The 24,289-nt window shown below is 34.3% G+C and overlaps 1 protein-coding gene across 3 annotated transcripts; it reads right to left on the bottom strand.

The window, feature by feature from the left end:
- Positions 1–291: 291 nt before the first annotated feature.
- On the bottom strand, positions 292–24,289 carry LOC123715382 (sodium- and chloride-dependent glycine transporter 1-like). Of its 3 annotated transcripts, XM_045670368.1 has the most exons (13): positions 24,070–24,289; positions 23,204–23,363; positions 18,752–19,039; positions 16,261–16,414; positions 15,130–15,262; positions 14,090–14,224; positions 12,767–12,870; positions 11,775–12,012; positions 10,901–11,029; positions 8,314–8,523; positions 6,695–6,868; positions 6,107–6,277; positions 5,875–5,997 (listed from the first exon to the last, which is right to left on the bottom strand). In XM_045670368.1, the coding sequence occupies exons 1-12, from the start codon at positions 24,139–24,141 to the stop codon at positions 6,143–6,145; spliced, it is 1,932 nt and encodes a 643-aa protein (XP_045526324.1). In that variant the 5' UTR covers positions 24,142–24,289; the 3' UTR covers positions 5,875–5,997; positions 6,107–6,142. The 3 variants fall into 3 exon arrangements, with proteins under 3 accessions (XP_045526322.1, XP_045526324.1, XP_045526325.1); XM_045670369.1 differs by lacking the exons at positions 23,204–23,363; positions 24,070–24,289 and adding an exon at positions 19,160–19,194; XM_045670366.1 differs by lacking the exons at positions 6,695–6,868; positions 8,314–8,523; positions 10,901–11,029; ... (6 more) ...; positions 23,204–23,363; positions 24,070–24,289 and having other exon boundaries at positions 292–5,997; positions 6,107–6,244.

Below are 24,289 nucleotides of genomic sequence, written 5' to 3'. Positions count from 1 at the left end.
GTTTATGTACATCTTTTGTTTTTAACTAGCTTATCCCTTTGTTTCCTTTTGATGTCTTTGTTTATTTTTTGCGCGTGTTGTTTCCCAATCTTTCACTTGAAACTGGCATAAAGTCAAAACTATTGCCATAATATAAAAAAGACATAACCGCATTTACTACTTAAATCAGTGTGACACTTTATAAAATAGTGACTCATAAATATTTGTTTGTTTCATGACCAAATTCGATATGAAGTAAAATATTAGAAATCAAAGATCAGTAAATTTAAACATATTTTATTAATAGCACAACAACTCTAGAACTAAATGCATATTTATCACATCATTTCTAAATAATTCTTTGCCCATTCCATCCTTTCATATAATGCTATCAAAGATATGCTGACCATCTAAAATATCACCCAAAAATACAGCCATCTATAACACTCAGAACTTTCTTGGCTTCATCAAAATTATATACTATATTTACAATAAACATCTATATAACATCGATTAATTGAATAATTCTCTAAAATACATCGAGTTAACAACAATTTCTAATATTAGGCGTATAAATTTGTGGGAAACTGTACGTATGGTAAACGGTCATTTTTCTGTGTATAAATTTCATTTGGCGCCAAATTCTACATTAAGAACATAATACGGAGGATCTTTGACTGTCGACTTTAAAATATTCACATATTAAACAAAGATATTTTTAACCACGTTTGACGTCGGTCTCTTAACCATTAAAATATTTTTTGTGACAATTGACAACATTTCAAAATTTGAAAACAATCTTTATCATGATAATTAAACAGATAAAATAATTTTTAATTAGATGATACCGTGTTGTATTTTAATACATTTTTAAATAGCTGCCAACATTATTAACATTATGACAATTTATTGCAAAATGGTTGCCAGTGTCATTTGGCGTTTAGACAACAAATATTTGTAATGTTCGTCTTCGACAAAAGAATTAACCACAAAATGAAATGTTGTCAATCAAATTAACATCCATAAAAACCATTTCACAAAATGGTTCATCAAAAATGTAGAAAGGTATTTGATATTCTTATAAAACAACTATTTCTAACAAATAATTGTAAACATTGATATAAAACGTAACGGGGTAAAACCATTTTATCAAAATAAATACTTCTAAATAAAATTGAATACTTACAATGTTGCATAACTACGGTCTTAAAAATTGTTATAACATCTAAACACGTCTAGATTCTAATTCGACTTAACATTACTGGATATTGGATATGGTACAACACATCTACCTATTTAGATGTTATTAGGTACTCGTTTACTTAATTAATAAATAGCTTCATGATTCAGTCATTGTTTTGAAGCTATTCGGAAATGCCATAATTATGCCAAATCAACCAAAAGCACGCACAATGGGTGCTTGTTTTGGTACTGTTTTGAGCGGGAATCTTGAACAATTTACAACTTCTTTTTTTTATTTGTCGTCCGGCCAGGTCTTACGGTCAATCTAACATAAGTATTTTTTTCTTTTTTTTTACAGAGATACATAGCAAACTACAATGTAGTAGACAATAGACAGTCCGCCATTTTTAAAAAAATTGGCAACTGCCAAATCGAAGTTTATTAAAAAAGAAATGAATATTATTTATAAGTGATTTGTGCAAAACTATGGATTTCTAGCGTACGTGGTTATGCACGGCTTTCTTATTATATAATCTTTCATAAATAACACCCAATCGAACAGTTAATACACCAATATTTTGTATATGAACATTTTATACTGAAAGATATAAGCTCAACTAATAAAACAAGAGTTTTCCTACAAATCTGGCCTCTACTGCCATGAGTTAGGCTACTAAATTTGGAAATTCTATTCTGAAGATTAATTTTCACATTCTAAACTAAATTTTAACAGGACTACACACATTAGTATTTAAGGTTCGTTTGTTCTACTATTTATTTATATATATATATATGCCATTGTTTTTCAAAAATCGATACCACAAGTTATATTTTTTATAATTAAAATAAACTTTCTTAAAATTAAACGCATAGGAACATAAAATATTAATAATATTGTCTTCGTATTTAAGTTAATGTATTGATATATTAAATCTGAATAATTATAAAGGCGGAAATTGATTAGAACTCTTTGAAAAAAAATCAAATCTCGCGTGTATTGTATTATAGTATAGAATAGTATTTATTGACCTTTTCGCAGTCAAGGAACTTTTTAAATTATAAAACAAATATGTATTGGATTTTGTCTAGTAACATTTATATTTAAAAAATAATCACAGATTAAAAATACAGTTAGGAGCAAAAAGACTCTTAATATTTTTATACAAAGTTAAAGTACTTTGTGAAAATTTTCTTGAGCCAAGTGCAATACTTTTCTTAATAATTTCCACAAAAAAAACAGCTATTTACTAAGCGTTTAACCAACCTTATTGAAACGCTATTTTACATATGTTCTGAGCCATATAAGTTTTTAAATAAAGTAGATTATATTGTATAAAATATAAAAATGTTAATGATTTTGTAAAGTAAATTTTTATGTTTCTGTTAAAATTTCAAAATATCACATACAAAAGTATATTAAATTAACACATCAAAAATCTTAATCATTTCGTATTATCTGTATCTACCCTGCCATTTTTATTATTCTCTCAATTTCATACGTGACATTTGACATTTCATAATTGTGTTAAATTATTAAAATTGACAGTGTTCGAGACGAAACTCATCGCCTTCAAATTGATGATAGCAATCAAATATTGTCTATGAAAATATTCAGCACCGCTAACTTCAAGATGGCTGTTTACTTTTAAAGTATTACCAAATACCAGCAACTTAGTTACCCTTACATTAGTAAATATTATATAATAATTTACACTCAATTACATTATGATTACCTAAGTGAGCAAATTATATACGGTGGACTTTATTTTAATTTATTTTACAATTAAAGACCATATTGAAAAAAAATACAAGCAAATTGTATCAGATATTGGTGCTTATTCTAATGTACTACAAACTTTTTTTTTTAATGGTGATATTAAGTGATATGGACACTGCCATTGCCACAAAGTTGTGCGTTGCCGGCATTTTAAGAATTGGTTCGCTTTTTTCCCTAAGTTTTTGACAAAGATTCTGAGAAAAGAGAATTCTCGTGGTTGGTACCTTTTAGTTGTTAACAACCTAGTTACTTCATTTTAGTTTGACAATCTTGGTACCTATTTAACATAAAAAACGACGCGTAGCAATTTATAAAAGAGTCTTAATCAGGTAATGTTAATTATGAGAAAATAATCGAATATAATAAAAATGTGTATTTATGAAAAAATCGTTTAAGAAAATAGCTAAGCATTCTGTTGTCTGTGAAATAAATAATAGTCTATGTAATCTGATATTTAGACATGTTAGTACATACATTACAATTAGCACCAATATTTAATAATTTCCAGTAGCTAAAGAAATAATCTTAGACTCAAATCGACTAAAACATAAAATTTATGATTTTGGTGCATTCTTTGTATCCGACTTACCGTCTTTTGAATCTTGTCTTACTGAAGTAGTTGCTGCACTGGAGTCTTCAAGTTTATTTGGAGTACCTATTTTGGTTTTCGACGTTGCTACAATGTATGAAGGTACTTTAGTCTTTGCATTACCTGCAACTTCACTAGCTGTTCTTGGTTTATTCGCTCCTGGTACTTGACTCTGAGATGGCATTTGAGTTGGGGATTTTAATTTGTCAGATTTTGCTAAAGTTTTGGGTGTTTTTATCGATGTTGGCAATTCCTTTCCTTTGGTTGGTACTTTTTGAGTGGGTTTCACAATTTCATGTTTTGATATTGGCGATTTAGTTGCTTCCGTCGCTGTATTTGATGGTGCTTTTTGCGTGGACGTAGCTCCAGGTTTTGTTGCGATAGATGCGGTATCAAGTTTTGAAGACATAGCAAGAGATTTAGTCGTTTCTTTATCTTGAGTGCCAGTGTTACCAGGAGTGGTTTTCTGCGCCATCGTAGGTTTATATACAGACGATAAAACCTCTGATTTTGATGGTATTTTAGTCGAAGCTACTTTTGGTTCTGTTGTGATCTGTAATGTTTTTTGAGCTGGTTTTATAACTTCTGGTTTTGCCGTAGGAATTGCTGATTTAGCTTCTGTACTGGTGGTAGCCATTTTTTGCGTAGATATGGGTTTCACAGATGTCTTCGGCTCCTGTTTTAAAGTGGTAATTGCCCTTTCAGTTGACGAGCTTCCAGTTTTTACTGTTGGCACTTCATGTTTTGAACTGACAGGTATTTTTGTAGCATCTTTTACTTCTGTTTTTATTGTATTGATAGTTGGTGACGCGGTTGCTGGTTTTACAATAGATGCTGCATCAATTTTAGAAGACATAAGGGTTTTATCTTTCGGTTCTGAAGCCGTAGGAGTTGTTTTTTGTGATGATGTACTAGGTTTTGTTGTAATAGTTGTTGCCTCAACTTTTGGAGACACAAACGATTTAGCATCTTTGCCTTTTGCGCCCGTGTCAATTGGAGTAATTGTTTTGTGGGTTAACGTAACGCCAGGTTGTGTTGCGAATGAAGACGCCTCCACTTTGGAAGACATTTTTAGTTCTGTACCCGTATTAGTACTAGTTATTGATTTTTGCGTTGATGTATTTTCAAATGTTGCAACTGATGATGCAGTTTCACCTTTTGAAGACATAGCAAAAGATTTAGTCGCTTCTTTACTTTCTGGGCTTGAAGTAATTGTTTTTTGCGCCAACGTAGGTTTTACTGTGGATGTAATGGAACTGACAAAGGGAGATTTAGGTATTTCCTTTGCAACTGTAGTGGTTATTTTTTGCGTTAACGGTTTTTCTGTATTTGTTGTGACATCTTCTTTCGAAGCCATAGGTAACTTCTCCATTTCTTTTCCTTCCGTATTTGTGATTGACTTAACCGTTGGAATAGACTTTTTTTGTTCTGACGGGCTTTTGACAGAGTGAATGGCTGAAAATCTTTTAACATCGCTTCGTGTTGTTCCATTCGTTTTTATATCTATTTTAACCATATCAGAGTCTTTTTTAATAACCAAGTCATTTTGCGATATATTTGTTTCCTCTGTATGTTTTTGGCGTTGTAATTTTTTCATACTGCTCGTGCTATCAGGTTTTGATTTGTTGGACAAGACTGTGCTATTTACATTTGAGTTTTCTGTAGTATCTGTCCTATTTGTAGTGACAGTACTAACTTTTGTTGTATCAGATTTAGTTGCTATATTTGATTGAGATGGTTGCGCGACAGACGTCTTAACTTGATCCGCGAACTTATTTGATGACGATTTAGATTGATTTATTCCACTTGCATCATCTTTATTAATAATTTGAGAATGGACATCTTTGCCCTTTTCAAATGCTTTGCCTGTGGGTTCATTTTTCCCGGGCAATATATTAGTTTTTTCGTATGTAACTTCCGATTTTACTAGATTCCCTTCGATCGTAGACAGAATCGGCACTGGCGTAACGTGCAACGGCTCTGCTGTCTTCGTTTTACTATCTGTGTGTATCTTTGCCGTGGTGAAAATTAACGGTGTACCGAAACCAGTCGATTTCTTTTCGCTTATTTCAATAAGGACCGAGGACTTTGGCACTTCTGACGTAATCATATCACCAAACACGTTTGTGTTCATATGATTCTGAACCACTGCAGGGTTACAAACGACAATTGCATTATCATATAAGGGTTTCGATAAACTCCCTTTTTCTACATCAACACTTTGAATATCCTTTTCACTTAATGAATCAGTCTTTGTTTTTGGCAATGTGAACTTGGCACTTGGGGCATTACGTTCAGGTTTATCTTTGTTCGTTTGGAGTAATGGGACGAGGGCCGCGTCATCATGTTCGCTGCTAAAGTTCTGAACTTTTTTCTTAATTGAATTTCGTTTTTTAGAGACATCAGCCTTTCTGAAATCATTCTCCACTCCGCTGTTGTCTGACATCGTGTCGCCGGTATCCTTAGACGTCTGAAGATTAAACAGAGTATAAGCTAAATTTACCTACTTTTTTGGGTTAAAAATTATAATTTATCCATACAATCAATTAAATATATTCAATTGAAAAATGTAGACTAACCTTCCGTATAACAGCCAGCGGATAGCTCTGCGGGGGTCAAGCGCCGCGCTCCCGCAGCACGTGTCTGCCGTGCAGCAGCAGTACGGGCGGAGACAGTTCAGTCTCCTCGAGTGGAGCTGCGCGCTGCGCCGGGCCCCATTCCTCCGTCGGTTGCGACAGAAAGCGTGCTTTCTAATAGGAGAGTCGACAGATACTAAATAATGTAGTGTTGGGCCGCTAAGGATATATATTTTTCTTACACAAGTTTTTTAGCTTTACAAGCGTAGAGATTACTATAGAGAATACCATTTAATTTCAAAGCATTCATAGCTTTTAATGAATAAGCATTACTTGTTGTACGTATGTAATAAATTATATCTTCTATTATTTATAGCCTTAACCTAGAAACTATTTTGGTCCTTCGTGTCGTATTATATACAAATTTTGGCTAAACAATAAATAATTATTATAGGATAATTTGTTTCTGATGTATGCAAGAATATAAATGAATTATTTATTTTACAATTTGTAAATAAAAAAAAACTTTCCCTATGTCATTTGCTTAAGTATCTATTTAAGCAAAAGCCTTATTTATAACTATTCAAATACCTGCATAATTGTCAGATCATCTGGACCAGTGCAAATCTTGTCTATAGCCATCAATACGACAACTAATATAGGCAGCATTCCGATAATCCAACCGACAGCATCTGCCCACATCGGGTATACGTAGTGGCCATAGGTAGCCGGCTTATACTCGATCCAGTTAAAGACCAGGATGAACTGAAATATTTATGAATTTGAAATATGCCGAGAACGTGAGAAAAACTCTCGAACTGTATTCCAGCCTTAGCCAACAGTCCCCGTTTCGATTCTTTGATTCCACTTATGATCTTCCTGTTTAACCGTCACCTCAGTTCTGCGCCAGAACTGGATTTTTAACAGTTTTGGGAAGACAGAATCTAAGTTGTTTTCATTTTGTAAGTAGAAAAAATTGTTAGTAATCTAAGACTAAATAAGTTTTTTTATAGAACAGTGGCAAACGGGCAGGTGGCTCACCTGATGTTAAGTGATACCGCTGCCCATGAACACTCTCAATGCCAGAGGACTCGCGAGTGCGTTGTTAGTCTATTTACTGTTTTGCATGTAAATAAATGTATAGCGTAAGATAACCAAGAGAGAGACAGTGACTGCCATGAAAAATGTTTCTGAGAACACTCCCATACGTATTGAAAGACACCTAAAGGATGAATGTTCCTTCAGGATTCCTAAAAGGAGGAACGTCGACTTGCCTAAAGGCCTTACTGGAAAATACGTATTGGGAAACTTTCGTTTAAGTGTTGCCAAATAGACGATTATTTCATTGTGACTAATAAGATATTTTAAGTCACAAAAACATTTTTGCTATATACACTAGGGATATTCCGTTTGGTACTGTATTCTTTTCCTCAAACATCATTCTAGTTGCGTCGCTGTTTTAACTCACTATGTTGCCTTATAGCGCGAAATTGGTATTTGCGACATATTGTTGTAATATTGCGTTTTTTACTGGGTTTAACAAAAATTACTTAGCTGAATGTTATCATACAATTATAATATTTTGTTTTTAAGTCTCAAAACGAAGACGTAAAATACATCAGATTTTTTAATATGCTAAATTGATTATTTCGAACAGAGAAAACATAGTACATAAAACATTTAATGAATTTGAGACGCTCAAACATTCGACGCGGTCACAAGTGCGAACTCTGCGACGTGAATCTGTGACTAAGTTAATATATAAAGATATCTGGTATAAATTTCTATTTGTCTATTATTAACATAATAGTTAGATCTGTGGCTTCACCGTGCGACTCTCATTCCTGAGATCGTAATTTCGATTCCCGGCTTCGAAATTAACAGGTCCTCGAACGTCGGAGGTAAACATAATGAGGAAACCGGATTGCCTTAGACCAAAAACCTCGACAGCGTGTCAGGCACAGGAGGCTTATAGTCTAGTAGATCGTGTGTCAGGCACAGGAGGCTGGTCACCTTACTGTCTAGTAGATTGAAAATCATGAAACTGATAGAGAAATCTGAGACCTAGACCTAAAAACTTTGTAGTGCCACCGATTGATTATTATTTATAGTAACGAAATAATTATAAAAGTATTTTGTCATATCTTGTTTAAAAAATGAGTCAAATTTAAAATTTATTCATTCCCTATTAAACATTTGATAATACTTACAATAAGGGCAGCGGGAGTGATGCCTCTCCACATAGTACTCCAAAAGACGAGCCAGGCCTTCGACTGGCGTCCGATCATGCGCTCGATGTCGTGGCAGAACTTCTCGGCCCCATAGATCCAGGCGATTAAGATGCATTCGCCAATCGCAATTATTAGAACTGACCAGTTTGCCGCGTATTTATCCATTAATTGTAACCAATACATGCCACTCTGGAATTATAAAAATATTTAGAAGAGTCTTTTTTACATACGATCTTTGCCCTGCGGTCGTGGATTTAAATCCAAAAACAAGTATTCTAGAACGAATCTAGTTTTTAAGTAGCCCAAAACTATTAGTTTTAAGGTTTACTAATTTTTCGACAAGACTCGACTGACTCCAGGGGAATGTTTACTAATTATACAAGACTCGACAGGCTCCTGGGGAATGTTTACTAATTATACAAGACTAGACTGACTCCAGGGGAATGTTTACTAATTATACAAGACTAGACTGACTCCAGGGGAATGTTTACTAATTATACAAGACTCGACAGGCTCCTGGGGAATGTTTACTAATTATACAAAACTAGACTGACTCCAGGGGAATGTTTACTAATTATACAAGACTAGACTGACTCCAGGGGAATGTTTACTAATTATACAAGACTAGACTGACTCCATGGGAATGTTTACTAATTATACAAGACTCGACAGGCTCTAGGGGAATGTTTACTAATTATACAAGACTCGACAGGCTCTAGGGGAATGTTTACTAATTATGCAAGACTCGACAGGCTCTAGGGGAATGTTTACTAATTATACAAGACTCGACTGGCTCTAGGGGAATGTTTACTAATTATACAAGATTCGACAGGCTCTAGGGGAATGTTTACAATTATACAAAACTCGCCAGGCTCCTGGGGAATGTTTATTAATTATACAATACTCGACAGGCTCCTGGGGAATGTTTATTAATTATACAAGATTCGACAGGCTCTAGGGGAATGTTTACTAATTATACAAGATTCGACAGGCTCTAGGGGAATGTTTACTAATTATACAAGACTCGACTGGCTCTAGGGGAATGTTTACTAATTATACAAGATTCGACAGGCTCTAGGGGAAAGTTTACTAATTATATAAGACTCGACAGGCTCTAGGGGAATGTTTACTAATTATACAAGACTCGACAGGCTCCTGGGGTAAGTTTACTAATTATACAAGACTCGACTGACTCCAGGAGAATGTTTACTAATTATACAAGACTCGACAGGCTCCTAGGGAATGTTTACTAATTATACAAGATTCGACAGGCTCTAGGGGAATGTTTACTAATTATACAAGACTCGACAGGCTCTAGGGGAATGTTTATTAATTATACAAGACTCGACAGGCTCTAGGGGAATGTTTACTAATTATACAAGACTCGACAGGCTCCTGGGGAAAGTTTATTAATTATACAAGACTCGACAGGCTCTAGGGGAATGTTTATTAATTATACAAGACTCGAGAGGCTCTAGGGGAATGTTTACTAATTATACAAGACTCGACAGGCTCTAGGGGAATGTTTACTAATTATACAAGACTCGACAGGCTCCTAGGGAATGTTTACTAATTATACAAGACTCGACAGGCTCTAGGGGATATTTTCCCGTACTAGCTTGCTTAATATGTCCTAATATAATTGATGTGTATGTGAGTAAAATTTGTGATGTCATATTGTACAATTTTATGCATATGTCGCAGTAAAGTAGTTAAATTAGAGAGTTGATTGAATCTCTAGACAGTTAATTAAAAATCGACATTCAATCAAGTCGCTAAAGTTCTGTCAGACAAGTGACTGAACGAAACGTTTAACGAGTTTCCTAAACATTCCTAGGAAACAAGACTAACCTAACCTAACCATTTACAATAAAGCAAAACACGGAATTTCCAAACTGTCAATTCTTCACGATCACACCGAAATAACAATAACAAATAAAATAATCATAGTGGAGTCTTGTTTTACATTGTTAATCAACACGCTGGCTTTCGGTCAGACAGTTAGTTAAACGTTTTCGACGCTGCTTTATTTAAATCAAAATGCTTGAGACTTGATTGAATATAGACATTTAACTACTTTACTGTGAGACATACACTTTGTATATTAATTGTAATTGTTATAGTACTTATAAATAAAAAAAATAACAATTATATTCGTTTGCAACTGGTCCGTTCTCTTTCCGCGCAGACTACAACCCGCTCTCGGCGCATCAGTTATTGTCACTTGTCAGTATCGTTAGAAATGTCACAATGAAATTTTAACTAACAATACACTCTATACTCTTCTCAATTCTCTTTTTTGGTTTATTGGTCAGCTCTTGAGGACTAAAAGTATTTTTCTTGTTAAATAAATTTTTCCATTTTTTTAAAAGAGGAGGCTCACCTCCTCACCTCACCTGATGTTAAGTGATACCGCCGTCCATGGACATTCTCAATACCAGAGAGCTTGCGAGTGCGTTGCCGGCCTCTTAAGAATCTAAATTTGAGAAGTTTTTACTCTTACACATATCGAGTTCTTTTCTTGGCTGTTATATATAATTCCTTGCCTAAACGCAAAAATACTTACGTTAGTCGTGAAAATCAGTCCCCCAAGATATCCAAACACGGCAACAGTCAGAACAACCCATATTTTCTTCTCTCTGAAGTTCGGAAATCTGTCCAGTATCGCCGTTGTCACAGTTTCCATTAAAGCAAACTGAAATTATTCGTTTGATGAAAAAAACCCACAACTTGGTACCATTTTAACATTATTCCTCACTAATAATATTAACGTTACGTAACTTATATTATATAACATGCATTTATTTTATGACACAGGAGGCACACGAGCAGAAGGCTTACGAGTGCGTTGCCGGCCCTTTAATACCTATTGTTTATTTTTTATAACTAGGTTTGACTGGATAAGGCCCGTTGCCTCCATAACAGTTATCTAATTATATATGTACTACCAATGCATCACAGTATTTAAAAAAAACTTTTAACATTAATCATTACACAGACTATACGTCGTACGTTTATAATTATTACGCGTCTATAGTCTATAGTAAACAGTTGTCTTATAAATCAACGTCAAGCCAATGATCGTGTGACAACTAGCCACAGATTATATAACAAATATATTTGATTGTAATTATATTTTTTTTTCGAACAATAGTTCTTAGTCAATGTCATCATAATCTAATTTGAATCTGTGTATAATAATGGATGTGGTACTCGTGGAAACTTATATCACAGAAAAATAAAGAAAATAATATCGAACTATAAAGACTGTGGATTGTGAGTGCTCAACTCTCATTCCTGAGGTCGTAAGTACGATCCCTGTACACCAATAGACTTTCTATGTGCGCATTTAACATTCGGTGGAACGGTGAGGGAAAACATCTGGTACTCCTAGAAAAATACGTTTTCTAAAAAGAAACAGGCTGATATAGCAACATCACCTGTGAGTCGAGTCCAAGTGTCAAAAGCATGAAGAAGAAGAGAATGGACCAGAGCGGAGAAAGCGGCAGTCTCGTGACAACTTCAGGGTAAACGATGAAGGCCAACCCGGCGCCTTGGTCCACGACTCGGTCGACACTGACTTCAAGCTCGTGCGCGAGGAATCCAATCACTGAGAAGATGACTAAACCAGCGAAGAACGATGTCGCTATGTTCGATACGGCAACTATTAGGGAGTCTCTGCAAAATATTTATTTAAATATATTGCCTTTGATTCACGCGAGTGCAAAAATAATAATAAAAATGTAATTTACTTTATAAGCCTAATATTAACAAAAAGCTTTTAATAACGGATAGGAAGCGAAAGCAGAGAAGGATGTCTTCTTTTATATACCAAGAGCAAACATGCAGAGGCCTAGAGGCTTCAGGCAATGATGCCCATTTGGGGGAATCCCTCAAATTAAGGGGGTTGTTTAAGCGGTACATTTAATTAAATAAATCAATGGCGCTACAACCTTTTCAGGTCCGGGCCTCAGATTTCTATATCTGTTTCATGATCATTTGTTAATCGAATATACATTTAATTAGAGCTATTTTATTCAAGAAATTTATATCAAGTCTAGAACCCAACCAAACCAAAACAAAAGAAACGAAATATATAAAACCTTAAAATCTAACTGAAATATCAAAGAGCATTATATTATTAATTGAGTGTACAACACATTTAGGGGTATTTGAAGTAGGTTTTAGGAGAAATATTCAGTACGAGTTGGTGTCACTAAGAGGCACGTTCGTATCTGTTTTTACTACCTTAACACTTCCTAGTACGAAGGAAAACATCGTAACAAAAACCTTAGACCCAAAATGTCACCGCGTGTCAGTCACAGACGACTGAACGCATACTTGTCTATTAGAAAATACAAATATTAACGAAACAACGAAATCTGAGGCTCAGACCTAAAATATTGTAGAGCCACTGATTTTTGATACTTACAAATAGCAGTTATTTGAGAATTTGTTATACGATGAGAGTGTGATTAATCCTCCCCAAGCGGGGCTCAAGGCAAAGAAAATCTGAACTGCTGCATCGCCCCACACCTGGAAGACATTTAAACTCATAAATAGTCCATTTGAATTCTTCAAACTTTGGTCTCTTTCTGTGAAATTGTGTTTACGCTGTGATGGAAAAAGATAGAGTTTTGTTGACCGCGTGCTATTGGGATTTTATTGGTGCAGCTTAGTAAAAAATGGCATTCTTAGGGGACCTTATACGTGGGTATCACTGAAAATGTTTAGAACTGGCCACTTAGAAACATTGCTAATGAAAACTTTTTTGAATTTCATATTTAGAACTCTTTGGTAACCTAATATTGTATATTGCATTCATTTGTCATTTAATTTTGTGAATTGGCGGCAAATATAAAACTCTTGTTACACCTGAAAATAAACCTAACGCGAGAAAATTTTCGGTCAATGATTTATTATGACTTTCGTTGTGAGCTTACTCAACAACAAAACTATGATAGGTTGCGATTAGCATTTCTTAATGAAGCCCCATCTCGTGCCACTATTTACAATTGGTTTAACGAGTTTAACCGTGGACGTAGCAATCTCAACGATGATGTGTGAGTGTTACCTACGTATAACTAATAATATAATAATTGGCTCAAATATAAGAGTCTTTTCCCCAACTTCGTTTTTGATCCCTTTGGGCCATGAGGTTCAAGTGCACAGCTAATTAAAGATTTAAGTTGGCGCCTGGTAGTACCAGAGACAACAGAGCTGGTGCTTTCCTCGCTCAACGAATAAGTATCGCAATACAGCGAGGAAATACTGCCAGCGTTAAAGGTTGGCCACATGAACCAAATATTGTAAGTACTGTATATTTGATTGTTATGTTTAAGTTTTATTTAAATATATATATTTATAATATAAAATTTGCAACATTTGCAAATACTTTTATTTCCTACTAATCATGAGGTATAAACACTTTTTTGTACTTTAATATGACAGATTTAAGTAGTTAGTAGGCCTTTACGAGATTTTGCGATGTTCTTTCTCTAATCAGATTATAGGTATAACTGGTGTTTTGGAACTCAACTCAGTCTCGTCTTGAGCGCAGTCAAATATGTCAAACTTCAGAAAAATGTTTTGAAAGCTCCTTTTGGCTCCTGAACATTGTAAATGGTCTGAATGTTATTATTTTTTAAAGTGTTTGTCTCTTTATTATATTTGTCATAAAAATTTAAATAACTAACTACTACATAATAATAATAAAATATCATCCATTAGAAAAAATATATATATTAAATCTTACTTGCGCATTGGCGAGTTGGCTGAAGTCTGGAGTCAGATAAAATATAATACCAGTCGAAGCACCGGGCAATGTCACACCTCGGAAGAACAAAATAACTAACACAACGTATGGGAAAAGGGCTGTGAAATACACGACCTGAAAAGAAAGACAATTGTTGATATATATGAATTTAAAAAAAAATATTAAGCGTATTTCCTAAATTAAATCAAAAGGTCAAAGCGTAGTTCAACAGTTTAGTTTTTTCAAATTGTCCAAGCGTAAACATAGGACGGCGTGGACAGGCGTTTTCGCCCTATCACAGAATAGTATAAAATTATTGTGGGTGTTTCGCCTCGAGACGACGTTAGTATTGACGGATACTACTCAAATAGAAGCGGAGGCTTTGACTGCCGTATCAGAGAAATGACAGTATTAGTTGCGATTTTATTTATTTAGACTTCGTTACAAAATCATACATTTAAAAAAGCAGGTTATATAAGTTATTAGACAATAGGTGGCCTTATCGCTAACAAGCATCGCTAGGCAACCCTAATATGGAACAATAAAAAAAAACATACAGAGGGTAAAGTACAAAAAGTGCATAATTAATTAAAAAAAAAAATAACATGTAACTAAAAATTAAATAAAGTAAAATCTATAGAAAAAATATAAAAATTAATATGTAAGTATAATATAAACAAAAATGTAAAAGCTAATCTAAAGGTTAATTGAGTAAAAATGAATATACATAAGTAGTGGCTAATTACGAGGCAGAAGAAAAATGATCAAAAAGAAGATTTTTAAATAAATTTAAAGACAGCTCGTTTGATATCAATTGCTAACGAATTCAATAGCAGAACTTTGCACAGTAAAGGAGGAGTGAACGAATTCAGTTCTATGAGTAGGAGTTTCCAGAATTAGATTGTCTAAGCAACGCAAGTCAAAACTACCACCAGAGAGGAACATAAAATATTGCTTTTAATTTTATTGAAACTGACTGAGCAAACCAGTCGTGTTAGAAAAGGTGATCTTGGAACACCAGCAACTAAAACTTAAATTACCTTTCCTGAAGACTGGACACCCTTGCATAAACACAAGAAGACAATAACCCACGCGGCAAACAAACAAGCGGCCAAACTCCATCGTATTCCACCAATTTCTTGTATTCCAGAGGATAGTCCCAAAACATGGTTCCTGAAAAGCGCAGCTTTTGTAATTGAAGTTTAAACATAACTGTGAGGACGGTGTCCTGTTCCTCCAGCCTAAAGGGAGGATTCTCGACTAGTCTTACCACTTGCTGGCCCGTAGTGGCAATTTCTTTTTGAATTGAATCTCGCCGTTGGCCATAAGGGGCTTTACAATAGTTATTTTTGTAATTAAAAGGCAATACGGCCTTTTGACAGCAGTGTGTAGCCGTACCTTTGCAGTAAACTTGCAGCGAACATAAATAATATACTAAATATATGGCCAAATATGGAATACATAATATACAAAAGATTCAAATATTTACAAAACAAAAAAAAATTGATACGTAATATATTCGGATATGAGTATCACCGAGAACAATCTTAAAGATATATAAATGTTACATTAGACCACCATTAAAGTATGCCTTGGGATCATTTGGGATCCTTATTTCATAAAGGATATTAGTATGCTTGAAAGGGTTCAAAGAAAAGCCACGAAACTGATCTGGTCACTTAGGAATAAATCTTATAATGAGCGTCTGAAAGCACTCGACCTTACTGATGAAGGAAGTAGGCGATTAAGAGGAAATCTCATTGAAACCTACAAAATCCTCACTGGCCACTATAATGTTCCAGGAATTGAAAAGCTCTTTATTTTAAGTGAATATACACATTTGAAGGTAGTTCTTTAAAACTGGAGACCACTCAATATAACACAAATTCCCTAAAAGAACTTTCTTCCAAACCGAGTAGTGGCCGATTGGAATAGGCTTCCGGAAAATAAAATTTAGTGACCTTCTTTGAACTCTTTTATAAACAGGTTGGATAGTTTCTCCAAAAACGCGCGCAGCAGCTTATTATGTGTTTATATACATAATAATAATACTAAATACTAGTATTAAGCTTCAGTCGGTGTATATAACAGTTTAACTCGTTCCATTAAAAAATATATACCTATGAGTAAAAGTACAGATAAAACTCTTCAAGAAACAAAACATCACTTACGAAAAGTACTCTTCAGCGGGAGGCCGCCTCAAAGTGACGTTTGCGAGAGCGGTTATATTATGTAGCACAGTTTGAGTTTGATTAAAGCATTTCCGTAAGTAATATGTCCCGTTGTTAGCTTCGCACTCGTCGGCCGCCTCGTACGAGTAGCAAACTGGAGACAATATGGTTTTTAATGACTTAAAATCCGCTACAACTCTTGTTTTTGGCTTCAAATTTCTGTATGTTTTGTTGTTTTTTTTTAATAGGTAACCTTGCGGGTGTCTCCATGTTTACCGTACCAGCGAATGTACTCCCGAGATTTAGGGAGAATCAAGATGTCCTGGAGGATTTTAGGAGGTACATTTAGGGAGATTTGTAGGGGGTACTTACTTCTACAATATTAAAAAAATAAACATACGACTACACTATTTTAGGCTTAAGGCAAACGAAACGTAATCCAAATCCCTGATCGAAACTATTTTATATTTGAATGTATTTTGATGCAGATTTAAATTAGCTCTCCAACTGAGTGTGCAACAAAAACGACATATATTGTATTGTAAATAGTATATGAAATTTGAAGTCGGTTAAGGAACATTCAGAGATAAAAATCGCCCAAGCCATCAGGCCAACACTGCTCTAGTTATGGGTTTGAAATATTTTTTTAAATTACTGTCGTTACTTAAATTCAAGCTGTGTTGTTGTTCGAATCACAACAAAGATTTTTATTTCTATTCAAAATTCGGTAGTAAGTTTAAAACTTCGCTAGTGTTTGGAATGTCTTTAAGGACCACCATCTTTTTTTGGCCGGCGGCTGAAATTGGTACTACTGTCGCCATTTTGAAATGTCATTGTTTGTTTTCTTGGTGCGTACAATAAATATTTTACACGAAACTAAGACTTGGCTCAAAGGCCTCGTTACCAGGCCATTAAACTTAAAAAAAATTTTACTATCTACCAGCATCTAAAACAATTCTAATATTACAATGGCAAAGTTTTTATTATCGAACGATTCTAATTGCTAGGTATCTTAAAAGATATAATATTAATAGTAAAGGTAAAAAAACCTATTATATCAGTTGTACCTAAGTTTTTGTCACCTTTATTTAGCCCATTTTCTAGAAAAAGACATTTCAATAAATTATTAAATTAGCCTTTATGACTTCAAATTATTCCCCTCAATTTTTATTTTTATTTACTGGCAATAATATCCACGATAGCCACGCTTTTACCGGCCAAGAAACATTTGTCACACAGTAGAACCAAAAGATCATGGCCAGGAACAAGCTAATTATCTATTAGAAAAAAAAACAGACACATCTGAGGTTCTAAAGGGTTTTTGCAATTATTTAAACAACGAATGTAAGAAGTCTGCAGGAATTTAACGTTTCCGTATTATCCAAACGAGCTTAAATTAAAAGGTAGTGGATTCTTGCCTGCTGCCTCGCCTTACATATGGAGCACAAACTTGGATTTTCAAAAACAAAACAAAAGGCAAAATACGTTCGTGCCAACATGTGATAGAAGTATTCTCGGAATTAAATTACAGGACAAACATAAAAGTGAATATATTCAGGCAGGCCACGTAGCCCTTTGCCCTTTGCCCTCTGTATAGATGACAGATGGTCTAGAGCAGTAACCGAATGGACGGGTCCGAAAGGAAAAAGGAAGACCGATAGAACGAGAGAAATTGGATGACGATGGCAAAATATAAATTAGGGCGAAAAAAGTTGGAGGAGGATTTCTCCCGGACAGGGGCCGCATCTTAGTAAAACTATAAATTTATCTTTTTTTTACCAAATGTATGTCAAAGATGTGGAATAAAGGCTTATTATTATTATCCATACGAAACTGTTGAGCAGTATTGACCTAGTGGCATCAGCGATGGCTGTCACAACTGAGATCACAGGTTCGATCCCCGGCTATGCACCAACGGACTTTCTTTCTATGTGCGCATTTATCATTCACTCGAACGGTAAAAGAAAACATTGTTAGGAAACCGCCTTGCCCTAGTACCAAAAAGATACTGAAACCTTAAGGCCTGGACCTAAAAAGGTTGTAGTGCCACTGATTTTTTTTATCCATACGAAAAACAAGCAAGCAAAAGTTTTAATATACACCAGTTTTAAAATAGATTTATTAATACAATATTACAATTTGATACAGTTTCGCTTGATTTATTCTTTATGTTTCTTTAAAACGAATAAATAATAATTGTCATCGTGCTTGTTGTTGATTCAGTCCACAGACACAAAATAAGGTCGATCTTTGTTTCGCCTTAATACGATTTCTTTACTTAGCCTACCCTTTTATTAGCTACATACTAACATATGTAATTTGCTATCATAAAAATTGTTCGCTTATCTGTAATAAAAACCTAAGTACTAAATAAATCTGTTTTTCCAATTTTCTCTCCATCAAAACTTCAGAATTTAAGGAATTAATTATAATAAATTTACTCAATAAATATTTTTATTTATAAGAAAGAATACATAAATGTACTACTTACATTCCGTACTCCAATCTGCATCGCAATTCTGCCACGGTAATTGGTAGAAGATGCTCTCAAACGACACATATATGTAATAGAAAGTCCATGCAATTATGAGATTGTAGTAGAGCATCACTATGGACGAAACAATGACCATTCCGTAGCCAAGGCCGCGGAACAACGGGCAGAATCTATTGTAGACGGCGACGGGGCCAAGGGCTGCATACTGGCCGAAAGATAGCTCCATAAACATCAACGGAAGACCTGCTATTATTAGCATTACCGTGAATGGAATGAGGAAGGCACCTGAAAGTAAATACACATGAATGAATAATCTGTATAAATCATGTTTTTAAGAGGGCAAATAGCTTGTTAAGTATCGTTTATTTATCAATGATCCATAATAAAAAGTATAGAATTGTATACGTTAGTCACGTGACATAAAACGGTCACAATTTAGTCGTATCAACGATGTACAGGCCTGTGAATAATGTAATTTGGAGTTCAATTTCTTGTTCAAAAAAAAACTTGACGTTTGACAACGCGTTTACTGTCATTGTACGTCATGGACTGGGGCGACGCCATCTTGTTTATAACAGGGTTTTGGTGGGTTGTTTCGTTTGAATATTTAAAGCCGTTACTTAAAAGATACAAATAACAATTTGTGTAAATTTATAATCACTAATAAATACACTGAAATAGTTTTGATTCTTGTTAATTAGCTGTGACCCGTGTTAATGTGTCACCGTCTGGAATTCTGAATCTTCACATATTCGTAGCCCGAATTTCAAACATTGTTGACACTTAATTTTACAATGTAAATAAATTATTATCACTTTCTACGTATTTATCTTATCTTATCTTTAACCTATTTTTTTTTTAATTTTCCCAAACCTACCTATAGTTATGTTCTATATTTTTTATATTATATTTTTTGATATATACTGTGTAATAACATAGTAAAAGAAACTCTATCAGTCTGACAGTCAGGCGTTCGGCTGTCTTAACCTAAAACATTTTATAGACGTGAACTGACTTGAGACAATCGCTTTTCGACAGTCGTCACCCACTAACGCCAAACATTTGCACTCGATTAGCCACGTGACGTTTTCCTGTAAATTCGTCTGACGAAAAGTGATTTTCTCAAGCCAGGAGTTGGTACCTAGTTACGGACATTATAATAAAATATAGATTAATTTTATTCGGATACTAATATATTTAGTATATTAAGTCTTAGATATAATAACACAGCTTGTGTTGCCTTATTAAAACATAATACAATTGACATAATTAATGAAATGGAGGGCAACTGGCAGCCTCGTCGCTTTCGAGCGATCTCTTCCAGGCAACCACACCTTATCCGCTTGCCAAGTAGCAAAGGCCGTCCACATTCGCTTTTATTGACTGCCGCGTATTAATTTCCATCATTGAATGTCCCATCGGTTATGTGGTCGTCTTCTACCACGCTCTGGTAACGTGGAAACCGTTCTGTCAGATTACTGGACCATTTCAACTTATCACCTCTTATAGCCTTGTAGCCAATAGTCTCTATGATGCTTGTATCTGTATCAGCTTTTCTTTTTCCGACCATGGTATTTTCCATGTTAATGTTTTATATTATATATAAAAGTTGCGAAACAATTATAACACTTATATAAAGTTAATTAACAAGTTGTCATGCAGATGACAATCTAGTTAGACCTTCAAAGGAATGTGTTAATTAAATAAATATACGTAACGAAAATACGACTTTTACTTTATTCATTTTACAATCAAAATCCTCCTGTGCCTGACACACGCCGTCGACTTTGGATCTAAGGCGGTTTCCTTACGATGTTTTCCTTCACTGTTCGAGCGAATGTTAAATGCGGATATAGAACGAAAATCCATTGGTGGACAGCTGGGGATCGGGGACCTCACGCACGCTGAAGACAGGAATCCAATACTGCTGTGTTATCAAGTTAAAATATCCTTAATTCTTCTTGGATCTTTGTTTATTCTTAATAGCCGCCTTCAGTGACGTACGCCTTCAAACTCAAAATAACTATATTCATATAGGTAAACAAGTTAACTTATAAACGTTAGAAAAGAAGTTAAATTAATTGTAAATTTACATTTACTACCAGTTCGCAAGGCAAGGGCGTAGAGCAAGAAGAACTGGCAAGAAACTATCCGCCACTCTTTTTAATCGCTAAGTTTTGAGTTATTCTTCTTCTGTCACTCTTCGATTTTTAGATCTAAGGCATGCGTTTTTCGTGCAGTGTCTTTCTAGCGAGTGTTAAAGGCCCTTAGAGAAATATTGGTGTGTAACCGTGATTAAAACGATTACTTTTACTTTGTATGAAATAATTGGTACCGGAGCTCGAACTGACTCGTTGGACATTTTCATGAACTCCACAGATCTCCGGATCGTTTTAGCAACATGTTTTATTAATGATTTGTTATTATTACTATATAATTATGTATTAACATTATATGTATGATGGACTTGCGACTTCGATACAATAAGTTCCCTCGGGAGGTGTGTGCTGCGGATATTGCGAGCTACTATTGTGTGGAAGTTGGATTTGGTTGGCGCTTTCTTACTCACGTTATTTTTACACATTTATATCTCTTTTTTAACATATTTTCATAAGTCATTCCTCATCTGATTGTCATTTTAACATGTGTTTGAGAGCAAGAAAAATATAAGAATAAAAAGTAAACCTATATTAATATTATTAAGAAAGGTTCAATTCATTCTACCATTTAATTGCAATGGAAGTGATAGCTGTATTTGAATTTAATTATATGTCCATTGAAGCCAGGATCGCTAGTCTTCATTTTGAACTTCCTTCAGGTTATACATCTATATACAGACGGTTACATTTTGTTATAATAGTATACTATATATTTATTTACATAACCTACATTATAGAGTACATTATACAGCACACTCCTCTGATGTTAAAAATATCACAGCCTATTGACACTCACATTGCCGTATAAAACAATTGGCCATAAGTCACAAAGTCTCGGAGTTTAATAGTCAAGTGAAGGCAGCACACAACTTTCAGGGAATTTATTTATTAGTTGCTTAACTGTATTCATACAGCTTATTATAGAATATCTAAACAATGTCATTATACACACAAGCCAAAATCGAATTACACAGTCAAACATAAACAAAAAACACAGGAACGGTACGCTCTTTTCTTGATGGCCTTTTGAAAAATAAAATATAGATGTGTAATTACAAAATTTAATCAAATCATTTCAAATCCAATCATTTTTATTGCTCGCTATATGAATACACATTCTCTAGGGAAACAAAGTGCCCATTGTGAACATTAAAATGAGTGTTCAAACGCACAAAAGAAACTTAAGTTTGAATACAACGATTAAGTTAAACGCTCTACATTTGTATTCATAACCTTCAAAGCCCTCTTAATATAAAAATATACTGTAAATAGTTCAAATAGCATATATATAGTGGATAGAAGACATTGAAGCGTTAGCAGGAAGCGAACGGAGAAAGAAAAGCCATGGTCAGAGAAGGACAAAGCTGGACGCCTTTAGCCGTGAAGGTGTTCCGATCAATAATACTGAAGGAAGTTAGGATAACGAGTAACAAGTGTATATAACAAATTTAAACTGTGTGTTAACATAAAATTAAAAGGCATTAAAATGCCGTCAATGCACTTGCGAGTCTTTTGACGATGTGTCCATGGGCGGCATCATCACTTCACATCAGATGAGCCTCCAGCCCGTTTGCATGTTACATAAAAAAGATTTCTAAAGATTGGATATTATTATTATTGTATCGAAAGTCACATAAAAAAATAAACACAGCCTGTATTCGAGTACTACATAATCAGAATTACATTGAGTCCATGTCATTATGTTTTACATTATAGGAACTACAGCCTACTAAAAAATCTTAAATTTATTTCTCATCCTCCCCACCATTTTCCAATCCTTCACCGCTATCCCTTTTATAACATCTTCCCAGGTTTCTGGGCTTCCTCTATTTATTTATTCCTATTTTATATAGTCTATTTTGACCCATTAATTTGATGTCTTGAATGTCTGTTATGTTATTTTTTTGTATTACACTGTCTTCAACTTTGTCTTCAATTTTCAACCGAAGAAGATGAAAGTGATACCGATAGTGATTCAGAAAGGAGGCAGCCCTAAGTTCATCTCCCGTACGTCAAATAGGTACGTAATTTTGATTCACGGTCACTTAGCTCGCGCTAAGTTTCGTTTCTAAAGTGACTCTCAGACCCCAAGTCATGTCAGTCATTGACCAATTACGAAAAAACCACAAAAGAACGTATGTATATGTCCCAGGGGGTTAACTTAAGTAACCTAACTTCTAATCAATCTTAAGTACCATCGACAAGGAAACAAAGTATGTTTAAAGATCTGTGGTTTATCAAAATGGCGACATTTATATTCATAATTGTTTTTATCGGAACAAAAACATACCTCCTCCATTGTTATAGCAAAGGTACGGAAATCGCCAAACATTCCCCAAGCCAACGCTGTATCCGAGTAACGATAGCAGAAAATCAAATCGACCAGTCCAGTTCCCTCTTTCTGGTTGTGTCTCTTCTGGGATCTGCTCTCGTAGCATCACCTCACGGCACTGAAAATTATTTATACGTAAAAATACTGTGCATACATACATTTTAATCGTAACCCGCAGTTTTCCAATTCTATTGTTACGTTATTACGACTTCCTTCAGGATACACAGGATATCCCAGGTTACTCTAGATAGAATATACCAGGAGAACTGGAACAGTTCACAGACTTGTCTTTGAGCATAAAATGTTCTTATAGTTCAAACCAATTTATGAAAATAATTCTTTAAGAATATTTTTTAAAAATTGATGAAATTTGTCTTTATTATACTGTTAAATGAATCGATGTATGCCATAACAGTTAAAAATATTATTTACGTTTTCTGTAATATGAATGAATGAACAGATTTATGCGTGAAAATTGTTACGTGTATAGACATGATGGTATTAATTAACACTTCATATATTGTTCACGCGAAAAATTTAAGCTTTACTAAAACTTATTTTGTCCCGAAAAATTTGCTCACATAATGATTATATTTAAGGAAATAAGGATACAACAAATATATTAATTTCTAAATTAACTTCCGCGTAAAAATAAGTTCTGATTTTAGAGAAATATTGCTAATTAATCAAACATGTACGTCGTATTGTCTCCATTTAATTTACATATTTTATTAATAAACAATCGCCCATATGTTCTATTTGCACATATTTTATGTAAGTAAATTTAAAATGTAAATATCCTAAATTACATAACATGTACTCACATCGTTCGAATCCATTTCGATATTTTTCATCACAGAGGATATTGACGTTTTAGACCGACTCCGTGTTTCCATAATCGCTATACCATTTCACCCAATTATTTCCAATTAATCACATCATTTCACATTATTTTAAAGCGTATTAACATTAAATTGAAAAATACGAAACGCGCAGATGTCATTCCCATCGACCGAACTTTGAATGAACATCTAGGTCAATATC

This window comes from Pieris brassicae, chromosome 10, assembly GCF_905147105.1.
Source record: "Pieris brassicae chromosome 10, ilPieBrab1.1, whole genome shotgun sequence".
Lineage (NCBI taxonomy): Eukaryota > Metazoa > Arthropoda > Insecta > Lepidoptera > Pieridae > Pieris > Pieris brassicae.
Note: the sequence above shows the minus strand (reverse complement) of the source record. Positions and strands in the feature narration are given on the sequence as shown.